The sequence below is a fragment of the Brienomyrus brachyistius genome, chromosome 21 (assembly GCF_023856365.1).
Source record: "Brienomyrus brachyistius isolate T26 chromosome 21, BBRACH_0.4, whole genome shotgun sequence".
NCBI lineage: Eukaryota > Metazoa > Chordata > Actinopteri > Osteoglossiformes > Mormyridae > Brienomyrus > Brienomyrus brachyistius.
This window is the reverse complement of record NC_064553.1, coordinates 16,624,989-16,649,334: the sequence shown is the minus strand read 5'-3', so window position 1 is coordinate 16,649,334 and position 24,346 is coordinate 16,624,989. Positions and strand designations below refer to the sequence as shown.

The 24,346-nt window shown below is 44.9% G+C and overlaps 2 protein-coding genes across 3 annotated transcripts in view; one reads left to right on the top strand and one right to left on the bottom strand.

Moving 5' to 3' along the window:
- Positions 1–6,173: 6,173 nt before the first annotated feature.
- On the bottom strand, positions 6,174–14,741 carry efcab14 (EF-hand calcium binding domain 14). 2 transcript variants are annotated; one of them, XM_048989675.1, is made up of 10 exons: positions 14,090–14,741; positions 13,705–13,853; positions 12,432–12,577; positions 12,171–12,269; positions 11,860–11,970; positions 10,431–10,523; positions 10,054–10,209; positions 7,740–7,869; positions 7,505–7,618; positions 6,174–7,341 (listed from the first exon to the last, which is right to left on the bottom strand). In XM_048989675.1, exons 1-10 carry the CDS (start codon positions 14,266–14,268, stop codon positions 7,166–7,168), a joined length of 1,353 nt encoding a protein of 450 aa, XP_048845632.1. In that variant the 5' UTR covers positions 14,269–14,741; the 3' UTR covers positions 6,174–7,165. The 2 variants fall into 2 exon arrangements, with proteins under 2 accessions (XP_048845632.1, XP_048845633.1); XM_048989676.1 differs by having other exon boundaries at positions 13,705–13,850.
- A 79-nt stretch (positions 14,742–14,820) lies between these two features.
- LOC125716703 (adhesion G protein-coupled receptor L2-like) overlaps positions 14,821–24,346 on the top strand; it is a 167,773-nt gene continuing 158,247 nt past the window's right edge. The window contains exon 1 of the mRNA XM_048989314.1: positions 14,821–15,272. The gene's annotated coding sequence lies outside the window, so the exon portion shown is untranslated. The remainder of the gene's footprint in view (positions 15,273–24,346) is intronic.

Genomic DNA, 24,346 nt, shown 5'->3' with positions numbered 1-24,346 from the left:
TCGACTTTTTTTTTTTAAATGTAATTTACAAAGAACAGTCAATTGTGCAGTGAGCTATACCATGTAAGGTAATTTAAGCATGGAAAAGGGCAAGGCGGTTACCAGACACTCTGATTCAGATTCTGAACTAGTTTGCCCTCCGCTAATTTATAAAGCAGGATATTTTATAAAACATTCTTATGCAGATAAGTATAAAATATAACTGGAACAGCCACACAGTTCCCCTAAATATTTCACTTTTGGGGGGTGGGGGTAGTACAGTGGCTAGCAGTGATTCCTCATCCCTCTGGGTTTTGAGTGTCTGCCCCACCCCCCCCAACAAAAAACATACTACGGTGAATTGTAGTTACCAAATCGTCAATAGGTATGAGCGGAGCATGTGCCCGGTGATGGGTTGGTGCCCTGTCCTGGGCTGCTCCCTACCATGTGTCTGTAGTTTCCAGGATAGACTCTGGACCCCCACGATGCTGAATAGCACCAACAGGTTTAGAAAATCGATTGATCGATCGATTTTACATTTTCACAATATTTAAAAACAGAAGTGAAACTACTAAGTTCTACAGGTAGTTTTTTCTAATTACCTTGATCTAAACACACAAGCGGGCATGTTTTGTTTGCACAATATCTTCACCATTCGGCAGACACATAGCCCTGGTTCGCCCTTACCCTTGAAAGAGCAGCTTAATGCTGGCTGGTCATTGTTTTTACTTAAATGTAGCCAGACCCGAAATCTTTTCCGACTGACTGTGAATACCCAATCCACTCCAAATACCAATGCTGACATTCACACACCTTTCTTTAACATGTCACTTGACATTATTATTATTATTATTTTTACTTCAGGAATGAACAAGCCTATGAAAGATGACTAGTTTTTTTTTTTTTTAAGGGATTGCAATGAATAGATAAGGTTGAAGACACAATGGATGAATGAAGCAGTCATCGTATTTCACAGAGCCATTGAATTTATAATTGCATACCTTCACAATAGTGTTCAGTTAATCTTCTGAAGAGCTTTTATCCAGCCACACTTTTAATAACTGCTGGAAATGGCTTTCCTGAACATTCCGTCTTAAGTCAGTGTCTAAACCAGACTAACACTGAAAGTGCAGACTCCACTCTGACTATTTTGGTTGGCAAATTAATATTTAGGCGACTTTGACAGCATTACCCAAAGCCATTTCATACCTCATTACAGATGTTGTAGTGCAAATCAGGGGTCTGTGTTTTAACTGTTACGCCCCCTGCTGCTGGAATAGGCAGCCCCTGTGTTCAGAATGCCTGACTTACAGAGAACTCATACTTATGAACAGACAGGCATAAAGTCTATTATATTGACAATTCAGGTTAAACACAACAGATACTAACAGCAAAGTTAGGCACTGCTTTGTGATAAAGGTGAAAACATCGCGCAGCTTCAGTGGTTTGTGGACTAAAGGTACAGTACAGTACCATATGTAGTTGTTTTTAAATTATTATTTATATTACGACTTACGAGAAATTTGACTTAAAGACAGACTTAGGGCTGGCTCTTGTTCATAACCTGGAGAGTTTTGGACATTTCTTCTGGGAGCTAAAGGTCAAGCAGATTCAGGTACAACCCTTGTTTAACGCAGGCTTTAAGGTACTGGCTAATTTTCTCAGAATACACATAACATCAAAGCCAAGGAATCTGCAGTCATTGTCTTGTTTCTAGTGTTAGCTCATGATGATAGCATTCTGGGACTCCACATTGAATTTTCATTTAGATAAATATATATAAAATAGTAGTAAAAAGCCATGACTAGTGTTCTAAATGCACATGCTCTGTATTTACAGGCACTGTATAAACAAACTGTCCATTTAACATCAAAACCTGGCTGTGCTGCTATATGCTAATTTAGCCACAGGGGGCGCCAAACAGAAGGGAACAGACTAAATGGCATTCCAGGCCAGCTCACAGTTGACAAAGCTACCAGCCATTCCCTGCGGCCCGCATGTTTTGTTCCGCCTCCCCCCAGCATCTCATTTCGCAGAACCTGTCGAATTCTTTTTGAACGGTGACATTGGGCCGCAGGGAGATGGGCTGTACGACTCGGTGACCTAAATCTACATGGGGGCCTGCAGGATATCAGCCAAGCTATTACCCCCTGACAAGCGTCCACTGCCTACAGCTGAGGACCTCGCCACCAAGATGGAGCTCCTCAAAATTGGATTCGTCCAGCAAACCTTTTCCAGCAGAGACCCCACGGCACATGTCAGTCACGTTCCAGGTTGGGGGGAGGGAGAGGCTCCTCCGCAGACGCATCACATCCTATTTGGGGGGAGCACCAGCCCTTGGCCTTTCCCAAAACATCTCTCGCCCTTGCACCTTCTCTAAACAAAAGGCAAAGTTATTACAGCCTCAGTGATGAGCTCATGTCTCAAGGAGAAAAAACAAAGCAAAGCATGTAAACGAAAAACAAAACGAAACGAAACAAGGCAGTGAGCAAGAAATATATCACAGCGATATACATTTAGATAAGGAGCCTTCTGTTCCGTCCTGATCCTGCTGACCGCTTCGGCCACAAGCCATGTATCGAGACGGGCGAGACCGCAAATGGAGAGGTGTACCTCAGGGCCAGAGTCTGGAGGGAAGGTGCAAGAAGAGATAAACCCAGAACCAGGCCAGAGGTCCTACAGAGAAAAGCAGGACCGTAGGACTGGCCTTAACTGCGCACACTGCATCACAAACACCACAGGCTATTTAAGGTCCCATCGATCAAGGGGTCCAACGAAAATCTGGATGCACCTGGTTCCCCTGGGGGGGCGCTGTACTTCATGAGCCCTGTGCTCTGACCGGGCCACCTGGGCTAAGCAAGCCCTGCACCTTTAAGCCCCACCTTAACGCGGTGGGTATCAGTGAGCAGGCAGCCCTGCCAGGACACCAGGCAGGAGTGGGGGGGTGGGCAGGAGCGGCCATTCTTGGGCCAAGCGGCTCGCGTGAGGAACACTGTAGAAGGAGCAGCACAGTGTTAAGAGGCACTCCAGAGCTGTATGAGGACTCGCCAAGGGACGAGAGAGAGAAAAAACCTGCAGGGAATCATTTCATAGCTGGATGGTTTCAGACAAAAAAATATATAAATTAAAAATGAGGAAAAAACCTGTAATCTCTCTCTGTTTTTGTTTTGAATGCAGGCGCTGCTTTTCATCGCAAAATGCCATATTGCTGCCAGGATGCATGTAAACGCGCATGCCAGACTCCCACCAAATTTGGGTTTCTATGGCAACGTCGCTTGCATGGTGCCCTCCTGGTTGTGGTTAACCAACACGTTACTATACAGTCACTTTAAAAAAAAAATTAAAAAATACACATTTTATGCAAAACACAGAAGAAATTAGAGATAAAACTGCAAACGCCACCAACACTATGAGCCAGATCTGAATTTGTGAAGGTATCTAATATACATCCATGTTCCTGCTACATATCCTGAGCAGGATTACGGGGCGGTGGGTGGAGCTTGTCCCATGCAGCACAGAGCATAAGGCATAAGGGTATATCCTGGTTGTGATGCCAGTCTCTTGCAGGGCATAAACTTTTATACACTAAGGCCAATTTATAGATGTCAATTAGCCTCACTGCATGTTTTTGGACTGCAGGATTAAACCTGCAGAACACACACACAGAGGAAGTAGGACTCAAATCCCCAGCCCTGGAAGTGTGGGGCAACGGTACCAGAGACTGATGCACCTACTAAATATAACTCAGCTCAAAGTTATGCATCTTGTAACGGTGACGCTGTCAGGCTGCGGTTGACGGTGCTGAATACCACCTGCATGTACAGGTGCAGTCAGAAGTTTGGACACATCTACCCATAGAAATGCCTATTTGTAGTATTCCTTACATTTTAGAGTACAAACATCAAAACTATAACACAACATATGGATTTGTGCACTATTCCAAAAAAAGTACTTACATTTTTTTTTTTTTTGGGGGGGGGGGGGGGGGGGGGGGGGCAGAGTGATCCTACCATTGAGCGCGTGATCAAGGCCCTTAACCCCAATTGCTCCAAGATCTGGCTGACCCTGCGTTCTCCTCCGTGTTCCATGAGGTGGCCTCCTGAGATGCTCTTCCAGCTGTCCTGAAGGAGGTCCCACGTATGCTGAGCTCTCATTGGTCACATTTCTTTCACGTAAACTACTGTATAGTCAGTTCTCTTACCTGATGGATTCTGATATGATCATCCTCCACACTTCCCCACCTTCCTGAGCCGCATCCACAAACACATCATACAACTCTAAATGTTTTATTTGCAGAGTCATGAAGCAACGTGGAATTAGCATGTTAAACACGGTGAGTTGGAGCGTGGGGCTGTGATGCCGGTAAACTAAAAGAGAACAGTCAAGAGACACAAATGCCTTAGAGTCCTGCAATACCAAGGAAAACTAAGGGCAAAATTATGTTTTATTTATTTGTGTAACTCTAAGGGGTTTATCTGTAAGGATGTGTGTCAAGGGAACACCGACGATTTGATTACCTCCCCCCCATTGTAATTATCTAACGAAGTAAAAACAGTCTAGAAGTCACCCCAGAAATGAAGTTAAACATTTTTTGGGTTTGTCATCTACTGAACATCCTTGAACATCCTTTGCGTTTAACAGTTGGTATGAAGGAAAACTTGAGCAAAGATTTGTTTAACAAATGAAGATGTGAATCCCCGGGGAGACGGAGATCCTCATTTTCATCTTGTTGCCAATTTAGGCGAAACTCCAGCTGATTACCGGTTATGTGATCACTTCACGTGGAGGTTCGCCGAGAAAATCATCAAGCAGAAAATCACCAAGAGTCCGGATGGGTTTCGTAGTTAAGTGCATCCAACCACGTTCCTCCTCAAGCTCTTGATCGCTGTGTAAAAGGCTGACATGGACTCTTACCTGGCGTTAGTGATCTTCCCTTATTCACCAAGGATCCACCTTTCTTTCTTGGACATTCCTACTACCCTGTGACCAGACTGGCCATCCTGCATCCATAGCAGCATGAGATTCAGGGTGGGGGGGGAAGCTTGGCTGGCGCACGTAAAGCCTTATGAATCATTTTATCCAATTAAGTCACAAGCTGGGTATAAAAGAAATAAAAAACAGCGATGGTGACAAATCGTTGGCCTATCGCAGGCTGGATATTCAAACGCGCTTGACACGACTGGTCATTCCCCTTAACATGTTTACACAACCGCTGAAGACCTCGCTTGAGAAACACAGCCGCCAACAGCTTACGGCCAGTCTGGAGACGGTGATTACGATGGTAGGATGGCGTTCCTGCTCCTGCTGTACACACCGATGTTCCCGCTCTTCACCCGAATATTCTGCACAGCATTTGAAAAGAAACGATGCTTTATTTGCCATGAGCAGGTACATTGGAGTTCTTGAGTTTCGGCATTTCCCATCATGCTGTCCTCTGAGACACAGGCACGCAAATATACAAACGTAAGTGGAGTTTGGGGTCACAGCACAGGGTGTCGGTGAAGGGCCTCTTCTCAAGGAGATGTGATTATTCAGACGAGGACTGGATTTTACTCACCACATACCATGGTAAGTGAACACTTTTGACCAGCACTGAAAGACCTTGTCGATCATATAGTGTTAAGCTTGCAAGGAAGGACAGCCGGGTCCATAGGCCGAGCAATTCCACCCTCAGACGGCCATCAAGGTGAAGACCATAAACTACTGGGCGTTTCCAGGTTTCCAAGATTCCTTAAACGAGCTGAACATCTGCTCAGTCAAACCAGCTGTGTGTGCCTGGCTTATGGGGGGGAGCCGAATTGGTCGCCATGGTGACTTGCCACAGTTTTACAGGATAGCCGGTACTGAATACAGAGGGACTACACGCAGGGATAAGCTGGAAGAATCGCTTGAAGGAGCATGTACAGATCTCAGCTCTAGGATTTGAGGAGCTGCTGAAGATGTGAAAGCGGCTTTGCCAAAAAGACAGAAGCCGCACTTTCAGAGCTGCCTCCAGGGGTGTTACCTCCTGCGAGCCCCGCGCTCAAAAATGATCCAGCAGTGGCCTCTAGTGGCTGTAGATGTGAATACAAAAAATACAGGCAAGACGAACAGCTACAAGCTGAAGACTGGGTGTCACCATCTAGTACAACTATCAAAACGGGGCTAACAGAACCCATAACATTTCTACACCAGAGGGTCACAAAGGCCATTCGTTCCATAATTTAGACATTTATTGTTACTGTCCAACATGCATACCACCACCTCATAAAATCATTGGTTTTTAGAATATACAATGGCAAACTAAGGCTATACAGAGAATCCCCCCCATCCCCGCAGTCACACAAACAGAAACAACCTTATTTACAAAAGACAGTACTAGATGATTGAGTGGTCCCCAACCAATGACATCACTAGAACACCGGCCGCCGCCAGCAAATCACACGCGGCTCTCGAAGGCCTCGGCTCCGGCCGCTTTGTTACTCCGGTGCTCAGTCTCAGAACAATGAAGCAACATACAACTGAGTTCTGCCAGTTATTGCTACTGTTTGTTTGCTTAAAATGCTCGGTGCACCCTAACCATGTAAAAGCTTTTATGTATAGCCCTTAAAAAGCTAAATTGGCATGTAAACAAGGGAATTACAAAAGAAAAAGGACTTCAGGTTTCGGAAGGCGGCAGTAATATTTTACAGTCCCGCTCTAATAAATTAAACAGATTACACAAAGTTTCTGAGTAATCACTAATTAAAAAGGTTATTCACATTCAAACCAAAAATAATAAATTCTATATAGTATGCAAGATATTTTTAAATACATTTCCATAAAAAAAAAATATTTTGACTGCTGACACTGATTAAAATGTAATACCATCCAAGATTACAAAACCAGATATTTTTTCATTCAAGGGAAAATCTGTTAAAAACATCTTGAAAGTCATAACTTTGCTAAAGTTATCAGTTCTCCTGTGAGTAAAGTTACATAAGAACCTAATTAGAGACAGAATGGGGGAATGAGGGGAACAACCTTCATAATTGAGCTGATATTGGGTTAGTGGACGCTTACTGTGAAATAACTTAACGTGCAAGCCCACCTGCTTCTCGTCGAATACTCCACAAGTCAGCTACAAAAAAAGTGCAAAATCAAGGTCCAGCCTGGGGGAAGGCTGCACCTCGTAAGTAATACTGTCACTGGAGGACAGCACGTTGGCTTACAGCCCAGTCATACACTGCAGCTCCGATAACGTTAGCCTCTCATTACCATCTTTGTCACAGCGCCCCCAGAGGCGGGAGTCCGGAACTGCATCCCCAAGGATGTTCTTCAGGTCGCTGTACGACAGACCTTGAGAGGAGGCATCAGCAGAGCTGTGGAAGAGGTCTTCAAGATCTGCACAAAGATGGAGAAGGTGAGCAAACAGAGGGCTGGCTGACAGGATGTGGATGAAGCCTGACAAACCGCTTTCAATGTAGCTTAACGTTTCACGTGTTGCAAAAAGGCGCCGCGCTTATAAATTCTGGGGTGGAAGCAAGGGGGCTTTAAAAGACAATACCTTTTAAAGATGTTATCCCGGGTAAGGGGGCTAGCACGGGTTCGTCGCTTGACAGCTCTTTTTTAGAGATTCTCTGAGACAGAAATCTAGGTCTCCTGGTGGGCTGAGAAGATCCTTCAGGAGAAGAGGGGAGCAGAATTTCAGTGATGTGCATGGTTGTAAACATCTGAAGTTATGACGAGGATATCTTGAGGGGACATAAATCCCACAAACACTTTTAAAACGATCACCTTACCTTCAGTGGCATCAGTGACCACCATTTCGGCCTTCTCCCGACCTGCAGGGGGCGCCCCAGCAACTTCACCAGTGTCTTCGCTGCCCAAACCCATTTTACTTCTATTCTGAGGCTGTGGTTCAGGCACCATCTGCGGAGACCCCGACCAGTGCAGAAGGTGTTAGCCGGGCACTGGACCACCTGAGAGCCCACTAAGTGCTGCCTAGCTGCCCTAGTATGGACCCCGACCCCCACTTAACTCCCAGCTGCTCACCTCTGCCCCACTGAACAAGGGGCTAATAAATGTAAACATGTCCCTCAGGATATCAACATGGGAACTGGGGCTGGGTGACATGAAAAATCATCACGATAAAATATTTTGCAATATCAGTCCATATCGATAATCACAGTATCATTCAAGTCATTATTTCCTTACTCCAAGAACCCGTTTTTATTCAGCATTTCCTTAGAATCGCCTTTAAACAGATTCAGAAAAGAGATCAAAGAAACTAATTTTAATAAGTCATACAAAACTCCTAGGCCTGGGGATGTTCTCATGGGCAACAAATATGAAACCTGGGTGTGATTCTGAGGACACCCGATCGGAACCTCAGCGGTGCTCTGTTACTGGACTTGTGCGCTAATGACAGTTGGTCAACAATGGTGCGCTTATGAATGCCATTATGCTTGGCAAATCGTCAGGTGACTCGGAAGGGGGACGCAGGGCTTTGCCCATGCTATTCCCTGCAGGGATGGAGTGCTGTTGACTTCAGCAGGGGATATAGTCAGGTGGTGGAATTTCACTGACGTGCCATCCTTAGAGGAAGTAGAGTCGGGAAGCTTAGAGGAGGACTTGCCCATCACCAGGGGTGAAGACTGAAGTAGTTAAAAAATATTCTTCTTTGGTAAGGCCCCATGAGTGGATGAGATTCGCCTTGAGCTCCTGAAAGCTCTTGTTCGGCTGTTTTGTCTGACACACCTCTTCAATACTGCGTGGAGGTTGGGGACGCCGCTTTTGGATTGGCAGATGGTCAATGGTGGTGGTCCTAGTCTTTAGAAAAGGGGACCGGAGGACGTGTTCCAGCTTCATGGGCATCACACTCATCAGCCTTCCTAGGAAGTTCTACGTCAGGGTACTGGAGAGGAGGGTTTGTCTGCTGGTCCGGAGTATGGGGCTGCGGCCCTTTTGCTAAGGGCCAGTCTGTTGGCTTCATCGAGCATGTACTGGGGCGGTTTTCAGCCAAGTGTGAAGCAGCTGGGATGCGGTTTCACTCTTCTGAGTCATCACCAGGTTGTGGTTGAGTTACTCCCTCAAGCGAAAAAGTAGCTTAGGGTCTCAATTACAAGTTAGGGAAGAATGGAGCAGCAGACTGACAGACGGATCAATGCAGCGTCAGCAGTTATGTAGACATTATACCTGTCTGTCTTAGTGACGAGACAGCTGAGCCGGACCCTGGGTAGGGACTGAAAAAACGAGATCGGAGATTCAAGTGGTGGAAGTGTTCATCCTTCGCAGAGTGTCTCAGTTCAGCCTTAGAGGTAGAATCAGGCATCCTGGAGGGGCTCAAAATAGAGCCGCTGCTCCTCCGCATGGTAAGGAGCCCGCTGAGGCGATTCAGGCATCTGTTTAGGATGCCTCACACACACCTCCCTGGTGAGGTGCTTCAGGCATGTCCAACTGGAAGGAGACTCCAGGGCAAACCCAGGACATGGTGGAGAGATTATCTCTCTTGGCTGGCTTGGGAGTGCCCGAGTATGCCCCCAGAGCAACTGGAGGAGGAGGGTGGGGAAAGGGAGCTCTGGGCGCCTCTGATCAGACTGCTGTCTCCGTCACCCGAACGAGTGGTGAAAAATGGAAGGAGGGAAATTAAAAGACCCTACCACGACAAAAGTCTAACACTAGAAGACACCGACAGTATGGTTTGTTGATGAGTGTTCTCCTCTGACTGGCTTGCTCCTCATTCCAGGGAACGGGTTTGATGTCTCTGGAAAAGTTGCCAGCTGTCCTACTTTTTACAGGACTGCCCATTTTGAAAAAATAAAATACTGTGTCCTGTATTGAACTATAATTTGCCCCATATTTCTAGGCCCCGACTCAATAAATTTTATCAACATTATATCATTTTACCCTGCATTGCTGGGGGCCCTAAGAAGAATGCAGTGAAATCTTCCAACCATCTGCGACACAAAGTAAAAGCAGGACTTCAACTCATGATCTGGGAAGCAAGTCCCCAACACCAACCAACGAGCCACCGGGCTATTGACTAAACAAAGAAAGAGAAATGCTTCTGGAAGCAGAGAAGCAGTGTTTGTGGGGGGGGGGGGGGGTACTCACAGGCCGGTGGGATGGCGGCGTGACGTTGAGGAGGAGGAAGCCGCTCTCCAGGAAGGAGACTTTCTGGGTGAGGCTGCTGATGGCTGCGCTCAGATTTCGGATCCGCTCGTCGCCATGCAAGATGATCTGCGTGCCGTTGGACTCACTCAAGGCATCCTGTAAAGATACTACCTCCTTAAACCAATCGGCGACACACCATAATGTCATTTCCCTTATCTCCGGATTTTTCCGCAAGCCATTTTCTTTCGTAATTGCATCTATTAGCAATGCATCAAACTGTACAAATCGAATGCCTAAAGAACTCGATGCGGTGTTAAGACATTAACCTGCCAGTGCTTTCAGATGGTCAGTTCATTTACGTTGCTTTGTAACCATACCTGTTTCAGGGGTACACAGGGCGTACAGCTACCATTCGCCTTTTCTGTGGAGGATGACGAGGATCTGGCATCTCCTGTATGCCGGTTTTCAACCTTGTAAACAAGAGAAGAGTGACGTTCGGCATTTGTTCCGAAAATGACCGAGACCAGCAAAAGCCAGAGGGCCATAGGTTTTAATCTGGTCGACTAAACAAACCAATATTTATCTATGACATGCCTCGGAGGCTTACTGCTGTTGGGGGGAAAGAAAGGACATCAATAACTGGCTTCAAACCAGTTAACCATGTCAAAAAAACGATTAGATCTGGACTGGAACTATACCCCACAAACATGGACATGGTCTGCGGAACAGCGGCGATGAAATTTCCCCAGCTGGATTCGCTGAATCAGAATCGAAAACAGCAGAACTTCTTCAGGTACAAGCCTGTGCATTAAATTCAGATGCAAGAAAGACTTTTTCCACTCACTCAAGGGTCTTAAAACAGAGGCAACAAGAAACTAGATATAACAAGAAGCCTTTTACCGTGGACAAGGCGCCTTATAAATAATTCCCTTATGGCTGATGTTGAGCCCTAATCAGGCTTTGAGATGCAAGAATTCAGCAAATCAGGGATAGTCAGGGGGCAGGATGGTGTGTGAGCCGTGTCTGCATTTTAAACGGCGCAGACGTACCTGTGGCATTTCATATGTCCGATAACCCAACAAAAAATGATACTGCGATTATGTGGACTTGAATGCGACAGCAACTAAGACGCTGACGAGCAAGCCGATTCATTCGCGCATTGCGGGGGAGAAAAGACATGGAGGCGGGGAAAGACTGGAGGAACTTTCTGCAAGCATGCAATTTTCTCTTTGCAAATGGTTTCCAAGTGCTCAGGCCTTTCCCGATTCTTCAGTGCGAGGTCTCTGCAAAGTGCTGTGTGGGGCTGTTTCATTCAGGTCACTTGCGTTTCTATCAGTGTCGAGTGGTTAGTTACAGGCCCACCGTGGGTGAACTCTGTGTCATATTTAACAACACACTGCTGAGCCATTTCCCACATCGCCTCAGTGATCATCATTTAACCAACTGCAGGAAAGGAGAGGGTACTTAGGGGGTAATTCACAGAGGGTTATGCAAGGTCTGAAAGGTCAACGATAATACATGTATTGTATTTAACTGCTTTGAGCTAGAAGACTGAGATTATATTACAGGTTAAACGCCATCAGTGTTTCATATTATTATTACTGCCAAACAACACCAGCCATTAAGCTCTGCTGTGTTTATTGCATTAATAAGCACGCCGGTGGCCATTTCTCATGCAAGTTAATGTTGTATGCGACAGCACTGCAAATGCAGCCTGCATTACCGACACACAACGCACTGCACGACACGGCAGGCCTCTACAGAGATCAACACTGCATCTGAAAGAGCTCTCTTTGTGGGCTTTACCATGGCATTCTTCAGATCATCCACCGCTTTGCGATGATCCTCCACTGCAGTCTGAACGGTCCTCACATCATGCTGCACGCTTGTCAGTGTGCTCCCAATCGTGGCCACACTCTGCAGTGAAATGAAACACAACCAAGCATTTCATTCTCCGTTATACCCAGAGCCATCCATTACACTCACTGGACACTAGATGTCACTGTAGAGTAACCACAGCACACCTGAATCTTATACATCGATCAAGTGGAGGGGAAGGGGAATCTAAGAATATTCATAACTTTAATATGCAGCAAGAGGATCATTATGAAATTCACCTTCTGAAGTTCTTCCACTGTAGTCGGGAGGCTGATTAAATCTGAGGCAGATTTAATGTTGGTTTTCAGGTGGTTGACTGCAGAGTCCAGCAGATTGATCTAAAATGAGACAACTGATAGTCCTCACTTTGCAACTCACTGACACACATCTTTCGCAGATCTGACATCAGTTTCATGACAAAGAGACTCAGGACATCAGACATAATCCCTAACACCCAGTACAATACAGTCAGGAAACAGGGGGACATCCTTTCAACAAACCTTTCGGTTTATTTCCGTCAGATTCGACCACAGCTTGTTGAGGCCCCGATCACCGTTTTCTAGCAGCTCGAGTTTTTTAAATTCCTCTTTTAGATCGTCGCTCAGTTTCGGTATTTCATGTGACGATGCAGATTGGCTGGCTTCCACTGCGGAAAAAAATAAAATAAGAACCTGTCCATCCTGTTCACCTTTCAGACAGGCATCACTGCCATCACAGAGGCCTCACCATGATGCAGGCGCCTGCCTGAAATACACTTATAGTTTCTTATAGTGAGAATAAAGACAAAAAAAAAAGTCAAAACTGAAAATCACATTTGTACTTTTAGAAAAGGATTCCAGGTAGACACAAAAGTGTGTGGAACCCCCACCAATTACAGGAGTCGCCCGATTAAGCTACAACCATTGCAGGCACAGGTGTATAACTAAGTGCACAGTAATCTCCTAACGTTAACAGTAGAACGGGTTTTTTATACAGGAGAGCTTAGCGACTTCCCACTGGGAACCAGCATAAGACACCATTTTTCCGACAAGTCAGTTTTCCGCATTTCCACCCTGCTTATCTATATTGGTCAACTGCAAGTGACACGATTGGATAAAATCAAAACACCTGGGAGCAAGTTTAGCTGTGGAGTGGTGGGTCACACACTGACAGAATGGGACCTGATAACCTAACATGAATACCCAACCTGAATGGCAGCAAATCCCTCCAGAAATGATTCAATATCCAATGTTCCAAGGTGCCAACCAATTTCATCCTAATACCCTTGGTTTTAATATCCACATACTTATGGTATATATATCTCATATGCTTCAGTTCTGCAGTCCTTGCCCGACAACTACCTAATTATGCTATTTAACATCAGAAAGCTATAAACACCAATAATTACCGTTATAAAATGATTATGCATAAACAACATACATCTGGCTCTTCAGCCCCCATGCAAACCTGTAAGCTTTAAGCTAGACTGGAAATTAAGCTTGGCCATTCATCCAAAGCAAGTAAATTCAAAGACAAGTACAACGTGAACACAAGGTCACTAGCTAGTTTTAAAGAAAATTAATGTAAAAAATTGCATGTCGACTTTTACTGAACTAGCTAGTAAAATGCATATCCTCATCCTCTCCCCTCCCACCTGGGCTGTATGTAAACCCATTTAAGCTGTGCATCACGTTTCCATCCGCGTATCTGAACGCCACACATGCCAAAGCAGAAAAACGGCTCAATTCTAATGATCGCATCCCCCGCCCTGCGGGACCGACGTGTGGCACCTACTGGCGTGCAGCTTCTCCTTCAGTGTGTCCAGGTCCTCCTTCAGGGCGATCTGCATCCAGATCAAGCCGGCGCAGGCCATCACGCAGGCCACAAGGACGATGAAAGCACACAGCGGGAAGCAGATGCTGCAGCATTGTGTGTAGCTTCTTCTGATCGCAACCATACACGCAGACACACACAAACAGAGAGTGAGATTTTCACCCACCGCGACACCTGAAGCGAACTGCGATTTTCAGGGTGATCTGGCCCAAATGCATTTAGTCATCGCTTAACATCGCTTAACAGCTCTAGTGTGATTCCTATGGGGCTGGCTGAACCCGAGCCAATGTTAAGCGAACGCAAAAGTGTTGGATGCTGCTGTGTATGCTCCTGTCCGGTTACTCACTTGCCGAAAGCCGAAACACCGCCGGCGCTGTTGAACTCATCGTCGTCCGAGCTGGACTCAGAGTCCGACCCCGGCGGTTCAGTGCGCAGCAGCCGGTGGCCGGAGCATTTCTTGGTCTTCTTGCGCTTGCCGTCGCCACCGAGACCAATCAGGGCATTCAGCTCCTTTCGTTTCTTCATCTTTTTCTGCGGGGTCAGAGCCCCGGCAGGGCCCGGCTTGTATCCGACGATGTCCGACGTCTTGTCCAGTTTTGTCGCCTCTGCGCGGATCTAGGCTTCGCACCTAACGTGGGCGGGGTGTGGCGGCCAGGCTGCGCCGCAGCTCTCCCGAAATTAGCCTAGTCTCTCCGTTCACTTCCCGTTTTTTTACACCTTATCACGCATTTTTGCTGGTGGTGCAGCGATTTTACTGTCTATGACTTAATGATAGTGGGGAAGGGGATCGATACCTACCCAAAAAAAATCTCAAAACGTACCTCTGAACTCCACATTTCAAACCATATGTCTATTTTTAAAACATATTATTACTAAAGTCTACTTACGGGGGGAATTTTGGACAGAAATTAACGCCGATATACGAGATATCTACATAGAGCGGTGTTTCCTGACCAGCTGACAGACCCACCTGCGAATAAGGCGACTCCTGATTGGCGGGTCGCCGCCTATAAGTCGCGCCGCCATTGGCCAACGCCTCGGGCTTTAACAGTACGTGAAGCCGCAGAGAGCGGGGCTGAGGGGAGCCGAGCGCTCGGTGTTCCCAGTGCGCCTCCAGCGCATCCTTATCCGGAGCAGCATCGCCCGGCGCACTGGCGCAACTCTTTCAACAGTTTCAAAGAGTGTGTGAGAGATCCGGAGTTATTTATCCACTTTTATTTCAAACGCCAAGTTCGCCAGAGCGATGCTAAAAGACGCCGATTTTACATGGAGCACCGTTGTGTATTATTATTAGCAAACAGAACAATGTGATGACTGCCGGTTGATCAACGTTTTAAATTCTGTTTTTACAAAACATTAAATGTATGAGAATTTTAAATAATATTGTCAATATTTTTCTGACTGCAACAAGTGTCATTTTAGTTTTAAAATCGTTATCACAGAATAGCACACAATAGACTTTCTCCATACTGCTTCTTTTTTGGTCGAAAGTATTCTGACAACGAAGCAGAGCTGCTACTGAGAGGCAGGTGAGTACAAATTTTAATTTTCTGTATAATCACCGTTATAGGTATCCTGAGGTGAACTACAGTCGTCGTTAATCCAATTGGGATGTGCGCTTATCTTAACTGGATGCCGCTGTAGTTTAAACGCAGAAACAATAACTAATTATTATTGTTGTTATTATTATTATTATTATTATTAATAATAATAATAATAATAATAACAATATCTATCTATCTATCTATCTATCTATCTATCTATCTATCTATCTATCTATCTATCTATCGTTTTAATGTATGTTCAGCTTTTAATGGACCAACAGGTCTCAGAGTACACCACAAGAGTGGCCACAATGTGGCGCTCATGGTCCTGTTCGCGCTCTATGCCTTTGTCCATGGGTTATAACTTATGGCATTGTGGTACAATCGAGTACTGAGCAGTTATTGTAATTTAAAATACCCTGTTTGGTTTTCATAGTGACGATGAAGACATTTCTGATGGGCTCCTTTCTGTTACCTGTGTTATATCTATGTCTGTTAAATCTAATTAATTGAATTGAAGATGTAAATTTTCCACATTGATTTGTAGGAATAAGATGTATTTTTGAGTATATATAGCACTAAATTACTTGGTCTGCTTCTTTGATCCAGTAGGAGCCAAGTAAAGGGAAGTAACACTGCGTTTGCTCCGTCTAAAACAGGTGAATTGGTTAAACTAGTACATTAATAGTGATATTTATCTGTAATGAATTATCATTAATTATTCTGTAATTTAAATGCCATTTTGAGCGGGTAATTTATTTACATTTTGAACTCCAGCAGAAATATATTTAAATAATCCAGCCCTTAAATTACACATACACAATAAAAAAAAAATCTAATTATGAGTCAGGTATTTAGGATAACTGAAATTGTGGTGTAATAGCTGAATATGTATAGAATGCAATTAATTTAGAAAGTTTAACATTTGAAGAAAAAATTAAATATATCACTATTTTATGAAGAATTTATGGACTGAGTATTAAAGTACCAAAGAACTAAGGATTAGAATAATGAAATAGTCCCAGAGTTCCAGTTGTGGATTTTTGTAGAATCCACAGCCCTGCTAATGCCCGTTGATTCATTGCTTTATATCCTCATATTATATATCCTTATATCCTCATATTATGTATCCTTATATTCTTAGGACTAGGACCAGAGGAGAACCTCTCAGTGATAATGATTGAATGCATCTCTGTTGCCAAATTCTGTACAATCACAAGTGCAATTACTTTTATTTTGGAATCACAAATTCTTACTGATCACAATAACTAGATGTTGAAGTGATGTTTGATTTTTTTTTTGTGTGTCTGAGAAAAATACTTCTATGTTCTTCCTTTTGGGCAATGCTAGGGCAACCAACAGGGGGCAATGTTGCTATATTATTGGGTTAAGCCGTTTTGCTTGTGCCTTTTTTTTTTTGGGGGGGGGGGGGTTGCAAGACATGCTGCCATAAATAACCAATGAATTCATCAGAAGGTGGACTTCTCATCTGAGAAATCATTACTAATGAAGTAAAATTGCAGCATACAGTATGCAATTTGTGCAGAAAAATTAAAAATGTTTAATATTTTAATTGAATTAGCTTCTCTTAGACCTCTTAATTTGTTCTATTGATACAATATAAGTTATAATGACATTTGCACTGCAGTGCACACACTCACAGCCATGCACACGCAGGGAGTGTATTTATTATAGAAGTGGTAGCCGTGTTGATGCTGTGCTGATAATCCCAGCTACATAATTTCTGTACACTTTGAGTAAATTAGTAATGGATGTACCTCAAGTGCTCCTGTGTTCTGAGTCACCCGCACATACAGACTGAGAGGCAATAAATGACCTCACTTATCATTCATCAGGATGCCACGTCGTGCCGTCAGCCTCGGCAAGTTGGCGAGGTCATGAATTGCATTCCCACATAATCCTTCCTGTGTTTCCCTGTGTTGCTATGGAAAAGCCGAAGGTCCCAACCTTCAGCCTGTTAAATCCACTCTGCCTTTTCTCCACGATTTTTCTTCTGAATAAACGTTTAACAGAAATGCCGCAGTGGTTAAACGCGCGCGCCGGGGCACCCTTAGACTGACACGGCCGTCCCGAGGAAACCTTCAGATGCAGGAAGCGCCTTTATTCCTTCAAAATGCTTCCCCCCAAAAGATAATTGTGTCGACGATTATATTAAACAAGAAATTATTGACTTTAGGACCGGAGCTAGAATTAAAATTATCGACTTGAGATTTATTTTTGCGGATTTCACCGATACCTTGTTGTGGCCAACACACAGAAATGTAACGAAAATAATATAATAGAAATATTTTACCTGAATGAAATGGCTTCATGTGACTTGCCAATTACAGCATACAGTGTGCTGTTATTCAGTTTACTTAGACAATACAGAAGGAGCAATGTGCAGTTTATATAAAAATATCTTCCACCCTGTGTTATCTTGAATATGTTTCAGGATTGTGATTTACCTACAGAGTAAATATTAAATTAAATAATGCAGTTTTGAGTATATTATTATAGCACAATTGAAATATGTTGAAAAGCATTTGATGTAATATAAAATAATGTATAAAAATCCCGCTAAACTGCAGGGACTGAATTATCTTTCCTTTTTGCGAGTCACTTCTTCATTAGGTAGCCATTTGGGAAAAAAAACTCAGGCCATTTGTGTCAGTCACAAAAGACGAGAACGATGCCCTGTATCCGTCAGGCTCTGGGCCGCGTGGATCCGAGAATCGTCACGGAGACGATGGTCTTTCATGTTCGGCGCGGATATGCAAAAGCGACAGATGAACAAACAAGCCGGGGTCATGCATAAACAGGCCCGTTCCGCTCCTCAGGTCGAGCCCAGACTGGAGAAGGGGTCCTCTGTAGCATAAAAGCCGCTGCCAGAGTGGATATGTAGCAGAAATTAGTTCGGACAGCGCCGAACATATTTACAATGTCAGCAGAGCCCAGGAGATGCTCTGTGATGGTTAAGAAAAGAAACACATTGTGAAATTAACACTAAGCGCCGTAATGTGGCTGAGAATGGCGTAGCTTCGAGAATTCGTCAGCCCGTTAACGAATAAGGACATTTTTTTTACCTTAAAATACGGTCATTTGTCGGGGACGGAGAAGAGAAGAGCTTCACCATCGTATCTGCGGCTCGGGCACAAGACAATGCTGAAGGGCATTAGCCTTGGTGGCGATGGCTGCCACTCGCTTCAGTCTTAATCTTCAGGGGCTGTCCAGTGGCGTTCGGGTGCATTCTCATGTGAGCCCGACACACAAAGGCAGGTTACAGGTCCTCGCCGCATTCGTCGTGCGTTGCTGGATTAGCGTGCAAACGCTGACAAGCAGGGGAACTTGATTAAACCACTACAAAAGGAGGAACACACAGGCCTGGCTTTAAATGGGCCAGAGCCCTCGCTCTGCATTGGGAGTGTAAACCATCTTCCTCAGCTTGAAGATCTGGCTTGACAGCCCATAGGCCTACAGATGTTTTGGTTTAGAAAGGCTTAAATTTATCAGAATCCTACAGTGCATTTTTATTTTGTTCTATGATTTTTATTTTATTTTATTTTCTTTGCTTCCTCACACCTGCCTCGGTTTTTATCTCGGCATTTATGCCGTCTGACTAAAATAAATGAATATTTTAAAAAGGTGAGGCCGTGGTTATTACGCGAGAATTTTGCACCGTGCCAGTTATTAAATGTGCGAATCATTGTTTGATTGCAGGAACCGGGCCGAATAGGTTATATGAAGATTAGCGAGATGGATAACAATGCATAATTTAAATTTCACTCAGAAATGATTTGCGCTTTATAAATTTATAAACCGTGTTTTACCAATTTCAAGAAAAACACCTTGTTGAAATAGGACGTATAGCCCAAGGCTTCTGATACCAAAGGCCAAATAAGTTTGTGTGAGAGAGAGCGATTGACAAAAACAAAAGGAAAGAGAGAAATGGGTCAGCTAAAACTGATCTGAGGGCAGCGTGGAACAGCTGAAAATAATAGAGGAGGATTATGGGCCACTGCTGGAAAGATGATGTCATCGTTTCGGGACAGTTACAGACTTTCAGGCAACAATAATGGGTTTGAATTTAATTTCTTCTGGGACTGGTACCGTCTTGGGTCTGCGATGGACTCTACAACCAGCTTTGGATTTGATTCCATTCCCATTCAAAATGGCTTTTTTTTCATTTAGCTGTATATTTTTAAAAATATATATTTGTTGAGGAGTTTTATCACAGTGGTCTATCTAAGTCCTCCCTGCCAAATGGCTGATTTATGCAGTGACCGTCAACTTTATATTGCGACCTAATTTGGCAGTCACCGGCACGCACATGGAATTCAGTTTAAGGGCTCGGTGCTGACAGTTAACCCCATCCACTGGAGTCGCTCGTTTTAAGATGTTGAAATATGGGGGCCGAGGCCATGTTGTGAGCTCACGGTGTCTGCATAGTAAAGACAGAGCCCTTATTAGGGCTGTGTTTGGAAGGCCTTTCGCTTTACGATCGAGGCCGGGATACACGGAAACTCCTGCCTGATCCACGTGCACCGGAGACGCGGAGAGCAGGACCGGCCTGCCAGAGTGGGGCTTAATTAACAGCGGACCTTTAATAAGTCCCTTTCTGTTAACCTTTAGCGCACAAGGTCTTCAGGTTTGAGGCGTCCTCGGGATCGGAGGGAGGCAGTGCATAAACAAGACGAGGGAATGGCTAAATGGGACTGCAGACATTATGCGGCTTGGTTATGAAATTGCTAACAATGAAGTGTCCTCTCTAATAAAAGCTCTCGTTCATTTTCAGGGGAATGCTATGAAATCTAGCGGGGAATTTAATTTTCTCTCTTCGGAAATAACTTAGGATGGCGTTAAAACACTTGGGCCCTAATGAGCCTTAACCCTGTGATGAGAGGTATTTTCTTGGTCTTATTTTCAGATGTTTCGAAACGCCGATGGCATGGAAACATCCCTCCGAATCAGCATCGTGTCACATTCCAGACTCCGTAGCTTCCCGCTGTTTGGAAGCGTCTTCCTTAAGACTTAAAAAAAAATAAAAATAAAAAAGACACAAAAAAATATGTATTTTTAAAATGAATTATTCTTATGAATATTGTGTAAATATAAGGCAAATTAAGCCAGTAAATCACAGTTTTGCTGTGCAAAATAATTTTAATACCTTAATTAGAATGTAATACAGGTCAGTTGCTTTTAAGTGATTAATCTCAATGATTAGAATAACTGGTTTGGTGATGTGAGTTTTTTTTGGGGAGGATTTTTCCAAAATACTTTAAAAAAAATAAAAAAACAGGCCATTTCACACATCTTCTCCTTCCCTGCCTTATTATATGTTCATGCCGTTCACTGAATCATGCAATTAATTATTACACCCTTTGTCCTGTGCAGAATAACAGATATTCCCCCATATGGAAATTCATTTAGATATGTCCTGCAGGCCCCCTGACCACAGAGGACCCCTCTGCCTTGGATACGGAGATATCAGGCCCGACTTAAGATTCTGTGACCGTATGTGAGCTCCCACGCCCCCCCTTCCCCCACCTCTAGTGAGCGAAATCGTACAGTCTGCAGGTAAAAGCAGCACTGCTTAGAAGGTAATTTACAGCGGACCGTAAACGGGAATTGGCCCCGCGCGGATCAGTCCGGCTGTAAAGCAGCGTCCGCCTTGCCGTTCCGTCGGATCTGAACCATCAGGTGCAGTCTGTGTTTTCTCCAGAAAAAAATTACTGTTATCAGTCGTCTTAACCACCGCCTAGGAACCAGCCAACCAGCAATTTCCTGTTAACCCCTCTGTAATTGCACAGGCTCAGAAAACATTTTAATTAATGTGGCTTTTTTTTGTTGTCAAATGGGTCATCATTGGGCTGTTTCAGCGCAGAGTGTTTTCAGTTGGTAGAGAGCGCAGGCACGTCTATATGGTGGGAAACTGCATTTCGGGGGGTGGGGGAGCAGTTGGCATCATAAAGCTGCCGCGGAGGGGGATGAAACGTCAGCCTTGGAAATAAGGAAAGCCACGTGTAGAAGAGGCTGAAATGATCGCAAACGAGCAGCGATGACTCTTCTTTGTTCCCTCCAAAAAATGGGAAGGCGGGGTCCTTGCGTTACACCCTCACGCATTTCGGCCTGTCGCCCGAGCGACCCGCCTCTCAGCCCCTGTGTTTGTTTATCACTCGCCTCCATTAGCATCGATCCCAGCGACGCCTCTGAGGTCTTCGGACGAAGCGAGCAATGTGGCTGATAAGCCACTGCCTTTGTTTCCAGCCATGCGGTCTCCGGGACGCGCCAGCAGCCATGCGCTCCGAGGAGTCCTCCGCTTTCCTTTTATGGTGTATTTTTGCACGCCAATTACCAGGAAAATGGTGGTTCTGTACTCTGTGTCCAATCCTGGTACCTTTTCTTGTGGGCTTGCTTTGCATAAGGGAGGATATCTTAACTATCTCTGACAACAACGACGGTACACGCAAAAAGCCGAAATTTCTGTGTCCAGGAAGATATCATCTGCAAAACGTTTTTTTTTTTTTAATTGTTTTATTTTTGCCTGCTAAATGAATAAATATGTAATGACAGCCCTTTCACTCTGAGTCTTGCTTATTTGAACAAAAATGTTTACCCAGAAAGCACTAATTATGATTTGTTCATCCTGAGTTGTGAGATCTCGCTCAGATGACACAATAACTGATATAACAGGGAGGCTGAAACCAGTGCTGTGTGGTGAGGCAAACAGGCCCCGAACACCGGGGGGCGCCACCCTGCCTCTCACGACCCCGTAGTGTAGTGTGCAGCCTGCCTGTTTCTGAAGCGACCAGCAAAGTGTCACCCAATGAGCTTTCAGTCATGATGACTAAAAAATAAAATAAATTTCAAAATATCAAAGCTGGGTGTCCGGCGGTGTGAGGGCGAGGTTCGCCAAACGGTATGTCACGCAGGGAGGGGAGAAGGAAAACCACCCAGCAGTCGCTGTTCCCACGCAGCACCGACAACCTGTTTGGGATGATACCTCCCCTATTCGCCCTTAAAATTCACCTGGGTAAGTAGCAGCCCTCTGACATGCTGTCACACCCCCACAACCAGCTGTTCTCTCAGCCGACTCTGACAACCCTTCCACGAGGCTGACGGAACCCCCCCCGGCTCCTGGTTTTAATACTCGATCAACACGAGCAGCCTGCCTCTCTACGGCGAAGCTAATTACCGAAACAGCCGGGAGGATGATTACCTTTGATCTTTCGCCCGGCGGCCGAAAAAACAAAAGGTCTCCGGGAATCGCTTTCGCGGCACGTTCTCATGTTCGCAGTGACGTGACGTCAAGGCGGGAAGAGGCAAGGGGAAAAAAATGCAGAGCCCTCTATAGGTTTGGAGGAGAAAATGGCGAACAAATTCCACCAATAGCCAGACAGACGAATCTGGAGAGTGGATTCCCTAGGAAAAATCACCAGGCTGAGATAATATTGCCCACGCAGTGCACTGCCTTCTTGTGAAATATTACAGACACGTCCCCTGATAATCCGAGAAGGGAAGTGAAGGTTCTGGATCTCAGTAGGGGGCAGGAACACAAAGCAGGTTTTTAATCGCTGTTACTGGGCCAGGGCACTGCGTGCGTGTGAGGCTATACTGGTGAGGAAGGACAGCACACTAGAGCAAAAGTCCTTTGACATTCCCGCTTGACAGAATTGCCCATTTGCTACAAAGGCGTTTAGAAAAAAAATAACTATCACCAGTAATTGGTGTTTACCTCAATCGAAACTGTTTACGCATCATCAGAGCTCATCATCGGTTGTAGGCGTTGGAATAACGGAACGGCTCAAGTGGCCTACTGACGCCGAACGTTAGTCCCGTGATGAGCTGGGTTGGGGGTCAGTGCTCTGGGAAAACCTCAAACGAGAGGGGGGAGGTGGTAGACCTGGCCGTTGTTTGGCAATGCAGGGCATCAGCGGGGTGGGGGGAGTTTGCTACATGAAGGCTACTCCTCTCAACCGAGAGTCAGTTTCGCGAAAGCCCAGGGGCTGTCAGGGCTCGGGAGTCAGGAGGTGGATCATGTGTTTGGAGACAAATTCGTTGAGATGCACTCAGCACCTGCTACTGTTGCTAATCTGCGTATTGGGGTAGCGGTGTCTCAGGGGGGGTGGCAGGGGGGTGGTGGTAGTTGAAGGATTGTCATGCCACGGATAGCACCGAGCCTAACAAAAGCCTTTTTTTTCGGAGAGAGCCATGCAAAATTTGGCAAGGAGAAATGAATGGTACTGCTTTTGACAAAACCCAGCCTGTCGTTTTGACAGCAAATTATCTTGTAGGCATGTCCCTGGAAGAATGCTGCACCCAGTTATAATCAGATCACGCGGGCATATAGTAGTCGGGAAGCCCGAGAAGTATCCGGCACTGGTGCTGGTGGCAAATATTTAAAAAAGTTTGTGTATATCTCCAAAAAAATTGCAAATATTTAAAAAGCCGTTCGCCCACCGTGGCTTTCCCCTGAGACAATTCGGAGCGCAGCCGGGTGCTGTCTGGCCCGGTCGTCCCGAGCCGCTGGGAGCGTTCCGGGGGAAATTTGAGTAATAAGGTAAGCATCAGTAGTGCTCTGTGCATCGTCAGCACTCGTGTCAGGATCCTTTCCTTTTCCGTGTCATGCCGAATAAAGCCGTAAGGAATTATTTTTAGTGGGGGGGGGGAATTTGGCTTGAAAATTTGCTGATGAATAATCTGTTAAGTGTTTGGAAATTGACACCAAGCGCCATATTTCTTGAGGAACTAAAAAACCTCTATTTTTTGGTGAAAATTATTCCTCAGACACAGTGTGTTTGTGTCACTATTGTTTATGATAAACACATTTGACTTGCATTTTGACTTTATGTATAGATATATGAAGTTAACTTAATATCACAGAGCATAAAACAATAGTAAACACAGTGTGTATCGATTACACGGGATCCAATCTCATATACGTCTACACTTTTAAACTGATTCTGCATGTGTGAGAGGATATGAATTTATAATACGCTAATATACGTTATAATCAAAGCATTATTTATTTAGAGTGGTTCATTTCGTTCTCTGCTGCC

Bases quoted from the DNA above. Each gene is read 5' to 3' on its own strand.
- efcab14 (XM_048989675.1), bottom strand. From the start codon at position 14,268: ATGAAGAAACGAAAGGAGCTGAATGCCCTGATTGGTCTCGGTGGCGAC. The intron at 12,578-13,704 runs GTAGGTGCCACA...TTTTTTCCGCAG, and splicing joins GAAGGAGAAGCTGCACGCCA to TGGAAGCCAGCCAATCTGCA. The intron at 7,619-7,739 runs GTAAGGTGATCG...CTTCTCCTGAAG, and splicing joins GGTCACTGATGCCACTGAAG to GATCTTCTCAGCCCACCAGG.